General features: G+C 37.3%; 1 protein-coding gene across 3 annotated transcripts in view; it reads left to right on the forward strand.

The window, feature by feature from the left end:
- Positions 1 to 13,151, forward strand: part of LOC124221964 (dipeptidase 1) — a 1,639,756-nt gene extending 1,626,605 nt beyond the window's left edge. For all 3 annotated transcript variants that reach the window (XM_046632456.2, XM_046632457.2, XM_069137092.1), the window contains exon 13: positions 11,251 to 13,151. In XM_046632456.2, the coding sequence (XP_046488412.1) occupies positions 11,251 to 11,340 (90 nt within the window). In that variant the 3' untranslated portion in view covers positions 11,341 to 13,151. The remainder of the gene's footprint in view (positions 1 to 11,250) is intronic.
- Positions 13,152 to 15,136: the final 1,985 nt, after the last annotated feature.

The raw sequence follows: 15,136 nt of genomic DNA on the forward strand, positions 1-15,136 counted from the left end.
GATAGTGGTTAATAAACTTATTATTGTACTTAGACTGAAACTGTTACATTTCATTTCGATACATTTTCCAGGCACGCTCTTTACACCTGCATATCGACCGGGATGGGGTATTGTCAAAAAGCATCAAGTCGATGCTTAAACACTACCTATCAAGAACACTACTATTGTTGTTCACTGCAGTAAAAAAGATAGAAGGCAAGGAAGTCTTCAGTGAGACGAACTTCTGTAAAATCATAATGGGTAATGATGTTGATGTTGTATTTGATAAGTATGTATCTTAAAAGGCTTTAAAGGATTTATTTGCGAAGGCTCGACTAGTTCAGTGGTTCACCTTTTGTAGTGTAGTCTGATAACAGTTATAATTTTCGAGCAGTCAAGTCTCATACATACGTTGCTAGATAAGGTGAAAGTAGAACCTGTTGACTTCGATTAAGTATTTGAAGATGAGGGTTTGTCCAATTATGCGAAAAATAACATCTAGCAGAATATAAGGTACATTTTTGAAACTTCAATCACTACTCTCGAGTGAACAATTCTTTGCTTATAAATCTAATAATTAGTGAAATTCTGCTTATTTTTGAGGCATATTTACAATTAACAGTGAAGACGAATATTCGTTTCACTTCCATAATTATTGCTTTTCCAGGAGTACTAAACGCACAGCACGCTAAAAACGGGAAATCACCAATAAAAAAAAGTGTATTTTACAAACAGCTTGGAAATGTAATCAGCAACGCAATCGATTGGGATGGAAATCGTAAAAAAAGAAAAGAACGCCGAGAGGCTAACCTGAGAAAAAAAAATAATGCTATACCAGAAAATGAAAATTCCCTGCCGGAAAGGGACAATGCTAGCCCGAGGACTGACGATACCTTTGAGAATTCAGATCCACTTATGTTTGAAAACTGATGTTAATAAAACAACAGTCTGGTCTCAAGGACTTGCAAGAAAATCAAACCAAAGTAATAATGTTCAAACTTAAAAATATTCGTTGTTTAGAACGTATCGGAATACTAATTATTGCTAAAATAATACTGAAACTACATGTGATGTTAAAAAACTAGTCAAGTATTAATTATTGCTAAAATACTGAAACTATACGTGATTTTAAAAAAACTATTAAAGTATGTATTAATTATTGCTAAAGCAATAGTAGAGCTGTATGCGGTACCAAATGATAACCAAAAACTACAAATAATATTAAGATGCTACTTAATTGTTCGAAACAAGTGATATATTTATCATTAAGACAAACTATATTTACATATGTAAGGTTGAGCGGGGCAAACGGGGCAGCGGGGTATAGGGGACACGTCGTCCAATAAAAAAATCCGGAAATTTTAGATTTTTTTTAGATTGACAATCTTAAAAAAAAAAAAAATCATTTCGTAAATTTTCAAAAAAAAAAAAATCATTACAAACATATATTTTTAATTTCTGACATCATCGATAAAAAATTTACGATTTTTAAAAAAAATATTTTCAACGAGATTTTCAATTATAAAGAAACCTAGAATTTTCGGAAATTTTTTTTTATCGGCTGAGGTGCCCCCCTTTACCCCGCTCTCCCCTACATATCAATATTCATATTACACTAATGTCAATAAATATAAAGTAAATAATAAATATTTGATATTGAATTTTGTTTCTACATTATTTTCATTACCCATCTAAATACTGGATTTAGCCGTGTAATGTGATCAGTCGGGGCTGACGGCGCGCTGGATAGGTATATTTAGGAAACACTGATAAGCGCCTCATCAGCTGGGTTGGTTAGGCGCTAGCCTGGCCAAGTGTAACATCCCTAGTCAGGCGCAGGGCAGTTTGCCACCTCAGAAAATAGTCAGAAACGAGTTGAACTAGTCAGCGCCTGACCAGCGCCCACTCATAATTTCTACTAGGGTAGCCGCGGTGAATGAATTTCATCACGTGGAATTGAGAATTGAAGAATCCCCAGGTTTTCAAGAACCATACAAAGATACTAATGCCCAAGTAATAGAAGATGACATTATGTATACTTTTACCTATCAAGCCTGTGCCATCTACAAATGAGTGTACGAAAGACGAAGAAGATGTATCGTACGGTTATAAATCAAGAGCCGTAGATTTTTGGAGAAGCGGATGAAAAAGAAATTCACGCTTTGACAGTGTAAGAAAAAAATTTTAAAGAGTAAAATCTACAGATCAACTGCGACAATGGGCTCATTCGTTAAATAAAGGTGGCACTTACAGTGAAAAAATCACTAGAATTTGTGACATCAGGTTGAATAATTCTAAAGTAGCTGTCGACGCCGGTTTCATCGTTCATGATAATCATTTACACTAAAGGGCCTTACAAGCCCAGAAAGAAATTGGCCATAAAGATTTCCGATTACAGCTTCAAAAAAATGGTTATATCGATATAAACACGCACACCGAATAGGAAAATCAATAAATTTATCAGGAGAAAAACTTCAGAAGATGCCGAACGGTCAAAAGTGAAGGCAGATGAATTTGTGGCTCATGTTAAACACGATATAGCAAATTTTGGAATTCAAAATGTGTACAATTTCGATCAAAGCGGATTCCAGCTCGGGATGCATTCGGGAAGAACATTGGCTGACGAAGGAGAAAAGCAAGCCTTGTCCAGTCAGTTAAATCTACAACCCATAGTTACATAATACAACCGCTGATATCAGCTGAAGGAAAACTTTTATCACCTCTCTTTTTGTTGTTAAAAGAACAAAGTGGCAAGTTCAGGCCGGTTGTACATGCGAATTTATTCAGACCCATTATTACCTATATAGCGGCATCAAAATCTCGAAAAATTACTTCAGGTACAAATATAAAATAATTTTTATTTAACATTCTTACTCACAAAAATATACCTTAAGCCGCATTTGCTTCTTTTCATTTGTTTCGGATCACTTTGATACTTGGTTGATGGAAATGTGTTTTCAAAATGTAGAACAAAGCAGCGTATTACTAATTGATTTATGGAGTGGTCACTGTCTTACAGTAGTAGCAGAAACTACACCCCGAAATAGAAATATTATTCTAAAATTAATACCAACAGGGACGACGGTAAAAATCCAACCTCTAGATGTATACGGTTTTTGAATTTGGAAAAATTTCGTGCGACACTTTTCAGATAGTGCCATTCTGATGAATCATAAAGTCAGTCAATATTTATGAAAAAACATTGTAAGACTGCAATTTTTGGTCCACAATCAATAAATAATCCTCTCCGCGATACATTAATCTTTCCAAATACTCTTGGTATAAATCTGGATACATTGATGAAAAACTAGAAAAATTGGAAAATCCAGTTGATTTCAGTTTCGGGGATTCTCGTAAATCCCATTGCGAAATCGAAGGCTGCACAGGCATTGCTGTTATTCAAGGTGTATCCTTGTGCTTTAAACACTTTTTCGACGACCATCATTGTTGTTCAAGATTCGAAAATTAATAATGTTTTGTTTATAATTTTCGTAATGACAAGTTATACCAGTAAAACGTATTAAAATTCATTCGAAACATCACATTGTCTTTGTTCCAGATGATTTATTTTTGAGCCTTTGATGATAAAGTGAGAAAATAAAAAAAAACCTCAACAATTGAAAGCATTTTAAGAGTAGTTCCGTTCAGTATTTATGGTCAAGAAAATCCAAAGACATGTCATATTTCCTTCATGTCCATACGCAATATATATTTTTTCAGATTCTTAGACTTAAATTGAAGCATTTTTTGCGTACACGTAAGATATACAGCGTTCAGGGGTAGTTAAGCCTTTGAATATTTTTTTTCGAAAAAATCCGTATATGTCGTATTTCCATCGTGTTCCTACGCATTGTATATTTTTCAGATTCTCAGACTCGAATTTGACAATTTTTTGCATACACGCAAGATAAACAGCGTTCGGGGGTAGTTGCCCCGGCCAATATTTTTTTTCAGGAAAATCCAAAATCATGTAAATTTCGTTTGTATTCATACGCTATATATATTTTTTCAGGTTCTTAGACTTGAATTTGACAATTTTTTACATAAATGTGATTATATTTAGGGCTGGCTCACCCCCTTAAGGTTTTTGTTTATTTTCTTGAGAAAAATACATTTTTCATTTCTCTTTGTGAGCAAACTTTTCCAGTTGGTTTGGTTGAAAAATATTATGTTCTTGTGGATGAAACTGCCAAATAGCCCCTTGACATGCTTCACCTTAAAGGGTGGCTTCACCCCCTTAAAGTGTTTCATTGCCGATAAAAAAAAAAAACGCGTGTCACTTAGTTTTTAGTCTACTATAACATATTACAAAAGAAATCAAATTGGAGAGTTCGAGCTGGGATGCCTTCCTTGTGAGTATAATTTCTTTCAAAGAATTAATAATAAGAACAATTTAGTTTTCTGTAGAGAAATAAGCAAAATAACGATCACATAAAAAATAAGGAACATGCAATTAGTCACTACACAATTATACGATTGCATTTATAATATGCAGATTTGAATCCGTTGGTGAAAGTCAAAGATAGACAAACCTGAGCCACCTCTATTCGGACATCATCTAACGGTTCATAAAATTTGGTATAGACTTGTTCAAAAAATTCCGCCAGTACGCAAATAAATATGTAAATATGCACTTGACTTCTAAATATGATTATTAAATTGACTATGAGGACAATAGTTTAGATATTATATTTAGGTTGGAATTCACTACTTCTATGTACACCATGTGATAAATACCGCAAGCGTTAATGAATATTAATTTATGTAAGTGTAAATGAATTATTCATCCATATTAGATTAAACTGTAATATAAAAATATGAAATTCTGGAATTTACGTAAACTAAGAAATAAGCAAATAGTTGAAAGTATTGATATGTAATGGGGATCAAAAAAAAAGTTTCTGCCGTGTAACGGTTGTAGCTTGAAATTGAGTGAGCAATTGTAATTAATGTAATGAATTGTTATTGATTTCATGAAAGAAACCTGATGATGGTAGGCGGAGCTTGCAGAAACATCGTACAGAAAAAATTGTTCTATACGATAATCAGTGATTTAGCAATAATATTTTGCTCAGTGCGTGCCGTTTGAAGTGAAATATTGAAACTATATAGACATGTCGCTAGAAAGCCAGCAGTGCAGATGGATAGGCAGATAAAGTTAGCAGTTGTCAGGCTAGTGGAGATTGGTTCAGGACAATAAAAGATATGTGAGTGCTAACTCCAGAACAGCTATCGATCGTCGTTTGTGCCGGGAAGTTATCATGTTGGAGTTCAATATTTGTCTGTTTCAACGAATTGATAATCGAATAGGAATCGTCCGAGTGACTGTGAAAAGTATGCAGTTGGATGAAACAAACAAACGATGACGACTCATCACTGCGTTTGTATGTATCATTTCAGGTAACTTATTGAATATAGAAATGTATAGCATACCATTTGACTACAGGTATTTACATTCATATCAGTGCTCTTGATAAGCAGTTAATGTTGCCGAACTATCGATATGTTAAGTTGGTAGTTGGTAGTGTTGGATGAGAGTTTGTCACACTCGAATCTCGCGCACCTGTGAGCGCCATTGAAAGAAAGGCGTCAGTGCGAGTATAATACGAGAGGAGCGCTGGTGTACCTGAGCATGTACAAAAGATAGAACGAGAGAGAGTCTGTTCCGGTCAATGTATCACGTGGTGAAGAACACGTTCATTTTCTTTTAATTAATAAAATTGGCTTATCGTTTTGAATCAATCTGCAGTGTGTCATTAAATAAAAAAAATTATTACCCGCTTCCTATTCCTGAAAAATAACAACAGGTAGTCTCGTGGTGTTGATTCATTCTGACAAGATACATGGTGCATTAACTTTTGCATCACCTGCGGGCCACCTTTTGTTTTGTAATGTCGCCTCGCTATAGTAATACATCTTTTTGTTTGAATGGATTGATAGTAGAATACTAATGGTCCAAGTAACTGTAAAACACAAAATAATAACCAATCGAAGAAAAGGTTTCACTCTGTCGCTCCTCATTCTTCAAGCGTATTTTATATGAATCAAGGCTACGTAGCAGATATGAAATATAGCAGTGTATTCATGTCAACTGTGAGATTCGAATCAGCAGACAGACTGTGTTTTTGAACATATAATTTTAAAAAACTGGTAAATTCGATAAATTAACGACGGAGCCAGGAATCGAACCTGGTATCTAGAGATGCTTTACCGGAGCCTTACTCCACTAGACCACCTAGCCGCCCTGACTCTGATGTCGTTAATTCCTCTCATCACCAGTAAGTTCAAATTTGTTTTCTTGTGCTGTGACAGTATGTGTGAATATATAAAGTGTTCTTCCTCTTCGAGCACAACTGTAAGAATGTCTGTAAGTGTGTTTACATTTTGGAATCTTACGCTTCTGATGCGAAGCCCGTAAGACAGTCAATGACCGTCTAATATTGAAATGCGGATATGCATTATCGAATTAATTTTTCGAATTCACCAGTTTTTCAAAATTATATGTTCAACAATGAAAAATGCCTCGTGATTAATATTAATATTGATAATGCTTATCCGCATTCCAATATCAGACGGTCATTGACTGTCTTACGGGCTTCGCATCAGAAGCGTAAGATTCCAAAATGTAAACACACTTACAGACATTCTTACAGTTGTGCTCGAAGAGGAAGAACACTTTATATATTCACACATACTGTCACAGCACAAGAAAACAAATTTGAACTTACTGGTGATGAGAGGAATTAACGACATCAGAGTCAGGGCGGCTAGGTGGTCTAGTGGAGTAAGGCTCCGGTAAAGCATCTCTAGATACCAGGTTCGATTCCTGGCTCCGTCGTTAATTTTTCGAATTTACGAGTTTCTCAAAATTATATGTTCACCAATGAAAAATGCCTCGTGATTAATATTAATATTGATCATGCATATCCGCATTTCAATATTAGACGGTCATTGACTGTCTTACGGGCTTCGCATCAGAAGCGTAAGATTCCAAAATGTAAACACACTTACAGACATTCGTACAGTTGTGCTCGAAGAGGAAGAACACTTTATATATTCACACATACTATCACAGCACAAGAAAACAAATTTGAACTTACTGGTGATAAGAGGAATTAACGACATCAGAGTCAGGGCGGCTAGGTGGTCTAGTGGAGTAAGGCTCAGGTAAAGCATCTCTAGATACCAGGTTCGATTCCTGGCTCCGTCGTTAATTTTTCGAATTTACCAGTTTTTCAAAATTATATGTTCAACAATGAAAAATGCCTCGTGATTAATATTAATATTGATAATGCATATCCGCATTTCAATATTAGACGGTCATTAACTGTCTTACGGGCTTCGCATCAGAAGCGTAAGATTCCAAAATGTAAACACACTTACAGACATTCTTACAGTTGTGCTCGAAGAGGAAGAACACTTTATATATTCACACATACTGTCACAGCACAAGAAAACAAATTTGAACTTACTGGTGATGAGAGGAATTAACGACATCAGAGTCAGGGCGGCTAGGTGGTCTAGTGGAGTAAGGCTCAGGTAAAGCATCTCTAGATACCAGGTTCGATTCCTGGCTCCGTCGTTAATTTTTCGAATTTACCAGTTTTTCAAAATTATATGTTCAACAATGAAAAATGCCTCGTGATTAATATTAATATTGATAATGCATATCCGCATTTCAATATTAGACGGTCATTGACTGTCTTACGGGCTTCGCATCAGAAGCGTAAGATTCCAAAATGTAAACACACTTACAGACATTCTTACAGTTGTGCTCGAAGAGGAAGTACACTTTATATATTCAGACTTCGTTTTTGATTGCATGGTTTGTAATCAATTTGAAGCATCGTGGTTGTCTAGTGTATCGGATTGGTAATTCGGACATATTTTAAGTAATGGTAGAAAACATACAAATTAATAAATAAATTAGTCATGCCCTTGGTAAAAATGGAATAGTTGAGACTGATCCATTCATCTTCCACATGTCATGTAAATAAACGTAATCTAATGAGAATCAACGTCCGTAACATACTGTCTGGTTGGAGGCATTATGACTATTCTTCCACTGGCTTCGGTTAGCATTGCTTAGTGAGATCCATGACGAACGAAAAACTTTCTCTTGGGTATTCTCTTGCTAGCCATCTCATAGTTATTCAGTCTGTTTTGCAAATTCGGATCGATTGCAGAATACCGCATCTTCGTTAGTTCGATTCTTTATCGATACCTAGCTCAGAAGATTTTATCTGTGCAATCACAAGAGTTCGAAATGCAAATGTCACTGAAAATTAACATGAATCGGTTTAAAACTACAATTATCGTATTTTTTCGCTTTTACGACACTAGATCGCTGTTCACTTACTCACTTATTTCATAAAGCGATCAGCATGACCGATTTTCACCAAATTTATAATTCCAAGATCGGATTGCATATCAATGAATAATAATAATTTATTATAAATATTTCTACGATCGACAATGTGACTAGCGTGACAGTACCAGGGGCGGCCATTACGGCTGAACGATCAACAATACCATCGGAGGGTTATATTATTAACTGCTCTACCTAGCGGCTAACTTTTCATCGACACACTTTGCAATTTTATGATGCTATAGCAGCTGAAAACGGATTCAGATCCATGATAAAATGAATAGGTGACAAGATTTTGATGCCAAATGTTTGTGTTTTAAACTTGAAGTCGGTTGGTATACTCGTTTCATAGCAATTGTATTCACAAGACGCTCTGGCGTAGAAAAGAAGAAAAATATTGTTTTTTTATTATCTTTGACAGCTAATACTGTGCAAACCTTTCGACAGGTTTCGATCAGACTCTCACGCCAAGATTATAATGTCAGGGAGTACCAGCTGTGTCAGTGTAATTCAAAAATATTCACACGTTCCTGAGACATAACTGGTTGGTTTCATACAGGAAGATAGGGAAGTAGTTCGGCCGGGTAAATAATTCTCGGCTGGCTCTTGCCTTCAAGGTAACTTGGCGGCGATTCGCTACTACGAATTTTGACACGGTTGGTGTGAGCTACTGGACGAGAGAGAGACACACAGAAAGTAGCCTCTTCGTACATTTGAGGCTGATAAGGAGAACCCGTCAGGGGTTACCCATGAATTTTGAAGATTATCGAACACATATTCCAGCTTACCCACAGACACTCGACCGTTTCCGAAAAAATGTCAAATAAAGTCTCAATATCAGTCTCATCAATCTCATAAAGTCTCGATGTTACGTCATGAGCCCCTTCGCACACTCCTTGCTCAACCGGATTGGTGGGGCAGTGACTGACGTTACGATTTCAAGATTTTGCGTCTCGTGTTCAAGTCCTGATCAATTCCTTCTAATTTTTTCGTCAAAGTTTACTTCACGAATTTTCTTTATTTTATGAAATGACGATTCCTGACCTCAATATGATGATTAGAAAGGTTTTCATGGATATAAAGGTTTATGTAAACAAATATTTTGTTTATACATTTTGACCTTCATATCCAAGAAAACCTTCCTCATCGTTCTTTATTTTATTGATAAGTACAAGGACGCTTTATTTTAATTACAATTCATTATTCCGAAGCAATTGTCTGTTAGTTCAAAATTGTGCTACAGGATACGAGGTTTAAAGATAATTGGAAATGACAAATGCATAATATCAAGTATTATTATTTTTGAACATTCATACCGAGAAATGTGACTGCGGCAAAAGTGCCTTCGTGTTTTGTTCGTGTGACTTGAACACGAAGAGCCAATTCCCGACGCCGTAATGCGAGCCACTGCGCCACCAATCCCCTTGAGCAAGGAGCGCACGCAGACTTATGAAATGGCGTTAAAACTTCGACCGTAATTTTCTTATACACGGGCCAGTGTCTACAAATAACCGAAAATAGATGTTCGTTCATTTTCATTACTCTTTCTTTCTGCGAATTCTCGTGCAAATTCACGGATTATACCCTGCCAGTTCTTTTTGTAAGTAAGAAGGGATACTTCTGTTTCCCTATAAAAATACTCAAGCCTTGAATAATCCTGCACGAAAATTGATCCTGCACCATTTGGACAGCGTGAGATGAAACAGGAGGAGGAAAGGCCGCGGAGTTTGTGTTTTTTCTCCAGACCTATCTTTCCTTTATTTGGTCTTAAGAACTGGAGCCAGTCTCGATTCCGGGTTTTGGAACGCGAGTGCGTCTTGAGGATCATCCGTTGCTGTAAATGTTGTTCTTGCAGAAACTGGAGACATTAGTACTGTTGCTGCTTCGTGTTTTTTTTTTTTTTTTGTCACCGTTCAGCTGCCTCGCGCTGTCGTTCGGCTACCGTTAAGAGGAGCCGCAGTTGTAGCTGATTTACAGCTTCTGGAAGTTGTTGTTGACGGAGAGGGGCAGCGTCGTGTCGTTTAATTTGTTGTGAGATAACCATTCGAGTGAGCGACGTAACATTGGATACTGTAGCCGACTCAGAAACTCGCGTGGCTTCTCCCAAAGAAGAATTGTCCCCACAGGAGCTTCTCCATCGACGAGCGCAAGTGTTCCGAGCTGTACTTAGTTTCAAAATCGCGTAGTGAATTGAATCACTTGCACAGCTCAAATATCATGTTTCCGACACCAACTGTTACAGCCTCCACTCGTATCATATATAAATAAATGCTCGTGAACTATTAAAGCAATCAAACCAGCAACAAGATCAAAAGGTGGGAAAAAATGCTTCAACAGGCCGTACGTGATTACAGTTCAAAGTCTGACATAGAATTGTTTCTTGTTCATTCCATAACATTTGATAGTTAAGGCATTTATTTTTATCTATGATGACTACTAGATCAGGAAATGATGGGCGTAACGGGTAATTTCACCTTATGCAACAACACAATAACTTATATTTAACGGATTGATTCTAGGTTGAGCTCAAATGTGTCCCCTTCAAACCCGCAATCTAATGGAAATTTCGAAACGCGGCCTAAAATCATGAAGGGGAGGACTATCTGATAATTCTCATTGTAATAAGCTGTAAGCTTGTTATTGCGGTATCTTTGGCCAGTTTCTTGATACGTTAGTGGCGTTCGATGATTGTAGCTCAAAATGTTATGCTTCGTGCATCAGAAAGCTCTTCTTTTCCCTTTATTCCTAGCCGGAAACCTTGTGAATTTCATTTCCAGTAATGTCTCACAAATTGATTCCTATTAGACACATTTCAACATCTCGTTTCTTTTATATACACTCTTTCCAACGATAGTAATACTTCATATACATGAACATATAACAGGTTCATTTATTATGCGCAGGTCAGGGACGAATGGCAGAAAGCAGCTATACTCCCGGAGGAAAAAATAAGTCTACTTGAAAACGCTGCCTGTACTTATGGCGTTTCCTGATCTTCCCTGCGAACTTTGATCCCAGCAATCATCGAGTGGGCTAGATCAATCCGAATTCATCACATCACCAAAATTGTTGGACTACAATCATGAGTACAAGACAGTGTTTATTCGTTACCTGAACTGATTTTGTGCGATGTGAAGCCAGATACGAATACGTTCGAAATAATTGTGAATAAAATCGACAATGCCAAACTTTATCGAACACTACGGAAGTTTTATAGTTATGTCATTCAACAAAATACATCACCGAGTGTGATAAAACTTATTGTACAGAAAACTCAGCTGGAAAACGCAATGTAAAATACTTGTCATGTAGTTTACATGGTTTGAGATTCACCTACTCAAAATGCAGAATTTCTGAAAACTTTGAGTGATATTGCGAATAGGCGTTGTGTTAAAAATGAAAGAACTACTCAATTGAACTATGTGATGGATTGAGCTTTCATGTGGTCGACATCTCAATAATTATTCTCGTATTGTTAAACAATAAGATGAAATATATATCACCCATCTACATGCACAGAGCGCGCGCGCGCGCACATACACACACACTAATGCACACAAACGCGCACGAACCTCACATTATAAAATATAGATCTGTAATTGTTTCTGCTTATATTGTTCTTCGCAACGAAACTTGTGGTTTAATAAGAGTACTGTAGCATATGCATTTTCATGGTAAAAATCATTTGCAGAATGAGATTGTATTACACATGGAGTAATACTCGTTGAACGTATCGTACAAGTAAACACCTCTATGCGTGCAATCATGTGTCATGCAAAATCTGGGCAGCGCTGTACAGTGCTCTGATTTCCTTCAGAGGCGCATAAATAGTCATGTTTACAAAATTTTATCGAATTTTATGGCTTGGATACGTTACAATAGAGACTGGTTGGTGCAGGAAACGTATGGATTTTGCGGTGTATGAAACTCAACATTGATGTTGTCCGATTACGTGTACTAATAAGCACATTCACAAATTGTTCGCAATCAGCATAACCTTATCCATACCTTACAACAAATTTTGGACATGCGAACAGAGCTCGAAGAAAATGTGTGAAACCTGGTTTTAAGTGTACTTGGTGGAATCGTATTAAATTTTACTGCATACACCTTTTGAATTACTGAATATGCATGTACTAGGATTCGGGTATAATATTTATATTGCACAAAACGGTATTTATTTTCGGGCACAGTTACCCATACGGTATTACAAGAGCTCATGTCCAACCTTTCCTTAATTTTTACCGACGTGCCACCATGGCCACGATATCTATCGCCCAGAGTAAAGACAACCAAGGTTACACGTTGATTGTTACGTTATTGACAGCTTAGGTAATGTAGGGATCCGCTAACTCAAGTGCGCGCACAATGCGATGCAAGCGAGTAAATGGGGAGAACAGCCCATAATGTTTTGTTGTATAAACGTCGATTGACGTAATCTTAAATACTAGGTGTGAGTGAGAAAATCCAGAAACTGTGAAAATGACGTAATCACCGTAACGCGATGAAAAAGTATTAACTATGTTTTCCAAAACGCATTACAGAAATTAAATTGATTAAGTCTCCGTGTGAACAATGGGACTTTTGATGCACAGTCGAAATTTAATTTTCGAGTTTCGCTGACATTGATGAAGGGTGAGGTTCCGCTCTTTTCTTTCAAAAATTTGGGTAGTATTAAGCGTTGATCTGTGACAAGGCGCTTGAGTCCTTTGATCATGATGTGACCTTAGCGTACGCTCCGTTTTATTCATGCCATTAAAACCCTAGTGTTCACGCGGCGTTGGTGATTTCGTAGGTGGATAGACGATATTTTTTTTTTTAAAATTCTTTCGACAGTTTTCTTTATTTTTTATTCTAAAATAGGTTGATTTGAAAAAAAATAAAAATTTCGGTTTGCTGTTGTAATTGTTTTTTTTTTTTCTCACAACTAGGTGATGTAATGTACGACTTTTCTACGTTCATTTTTACTTCTTCCTGCTTCGTTTAAGCTCAGCTACGCAGGTTCTTGAGGAATGAAATATCAATCCGAGCCGAAAACCAAGTAATGGCGTATGAGTGAGGGAGGCCTGGTTTACTGCACACCTGCAAAAAAAAAAACACAGTTGAAGACCGAACACAAGGATTCTTCTACCGCATTTGTTTGAACCATGGAATACCTGACGGCGCACAGTGGGCTGGATTTCGGGAAGGTGGGCAATCATACGGAAACGCGGGTACTTGAAATTTGGAAGGTGATTATTTAGTTTTTGAACTCGCTGACTTCAAGTCTCGAATAAAAATTTTGAAAAAACAAAATGGTGGACCGGAAGTGACTATTTTCGTTACAAAAAAGCATCCAATTTAGGGCAAAATCGCTAAATGTATGGTTATAAGCTCGCTGATTTCAAACCTAGAATAAAAATTTTAAAAAAACAAAATGGCGGACCAGAGGTGACTATTTTCGTTACTAAAAAGAATCCGATTTGGGGAAAAATCGCTGAATGTACGGTTATGAGCTCGCAGACTTCAAATCTGTAATAAAAATTTTGAAAAAACAAAATGGCGGACCGGAAGTGACTATTTTCGTTATTAAGAAGCATCCGATTTTGGAGAAAATCGCTAAATGTGTGGTTTTGAGCTCGCGGATTTCAAATCTAGAATAAAAATTTTGAGCAAACAAAATGGAGGACCTGATGAAGTAATTGACACCACTCACAAATAACTGTTCACTATGAGAAATTAATATTTTCTTAGTTCAATAGTTCTATATTAGAAATTTTTAATAATCATGTATATGTATGTAATATTTATTGTTCCCCTTGGGGTTACAAAGACTTCCATTTTCCTCTCCCTTTACCATATTTTTACATGTTTTCTTAACCTATTCTTATCCTATTCTTACTTCCAACCTCATCCTTACTTATTTTCTACTTGCCTGTGCCCTGTGCCGTTGCCTTGCCATTCCCTTACTTTCCCTCATATCCTTTTCTTATTCTTTATCCTTATCTCTACTTGACCTTATCCTATTTTACCTTATTCTATTCCCTATTCGTCCTTCCCCTATCGCCTTCCCCTACTTCTCCCCTCCCCTCCCTTTGCCCCTATTCCCTCTCTCTCCCTGCACCGTCCCTAAGCACCTCTCCTATCTCATCCCACTTCCACATTTTCCCTTCTATCCAGATCTTTTTATACCCTATTCTTACTCTGTTTCCCCTTCTCTCCTCGATAGCTGCTATCTCCCTCAACTTCCATTTCATTCTCCTCTCTGCCCAGGTGAGATCCTCCTCTATTCTCTCCTCCCTCCCTTTAAGGAGGCTTTTTCTTCCCATAACCTGCCTCTTTTGCTCCCTATTCTCTAGCCTTGCTATCCATATCCCCTTTTCTCCCCCCTTTTTCGCGCCGACCTCCCACGTATCCTTTACCTCGACCTCTACCCCTATCACCTGCATAATCTTTTTCAACCCTTCCTTTTCCCTTCCCTTCTCTATTCTCGCTCCTCTCAATACTATATTTTCCCTTCTTTCTTCCCTTTCTTTCCTCTCTATGGCCCACTCCATCTCTTTTAACCCATTTATTGTTACCTGCGCCACTTCCGCATTCCCCTGTTCCTGCCCCCCCCCCCCCCCCGCCTTCTGCACTCTTCTTTTCCAATTCTGCCAGCCTCCCCTTCACCCTTTCCATCCCCCCCCCCCGCTCCGCTCTTCTACCTCTTCTAATCTTTTACCTAGGTCCCTCATCGTTTCCTTCCTCTCCCCCCTCTCCACTTCCCACTGCTCTTCCGTCCTAGACATTTCCCCTTTAATCTTTTCC

This window comes from Neodiprion pinetum, chromosome 6 (assembly GCF_021155775.2).
Source record: "Neodiprion pinetum isolate iyNeoPine1 chromosome 6, iyNeoPine1.2, whole genome shotgun sequence".
NCBI classification, from domain to species: Eukaryota; Metazoa; Arthropoda; class Insecta; order Hymenoptera; family Diprionidae; genus Neodiprion; species Neodiprion pinetum.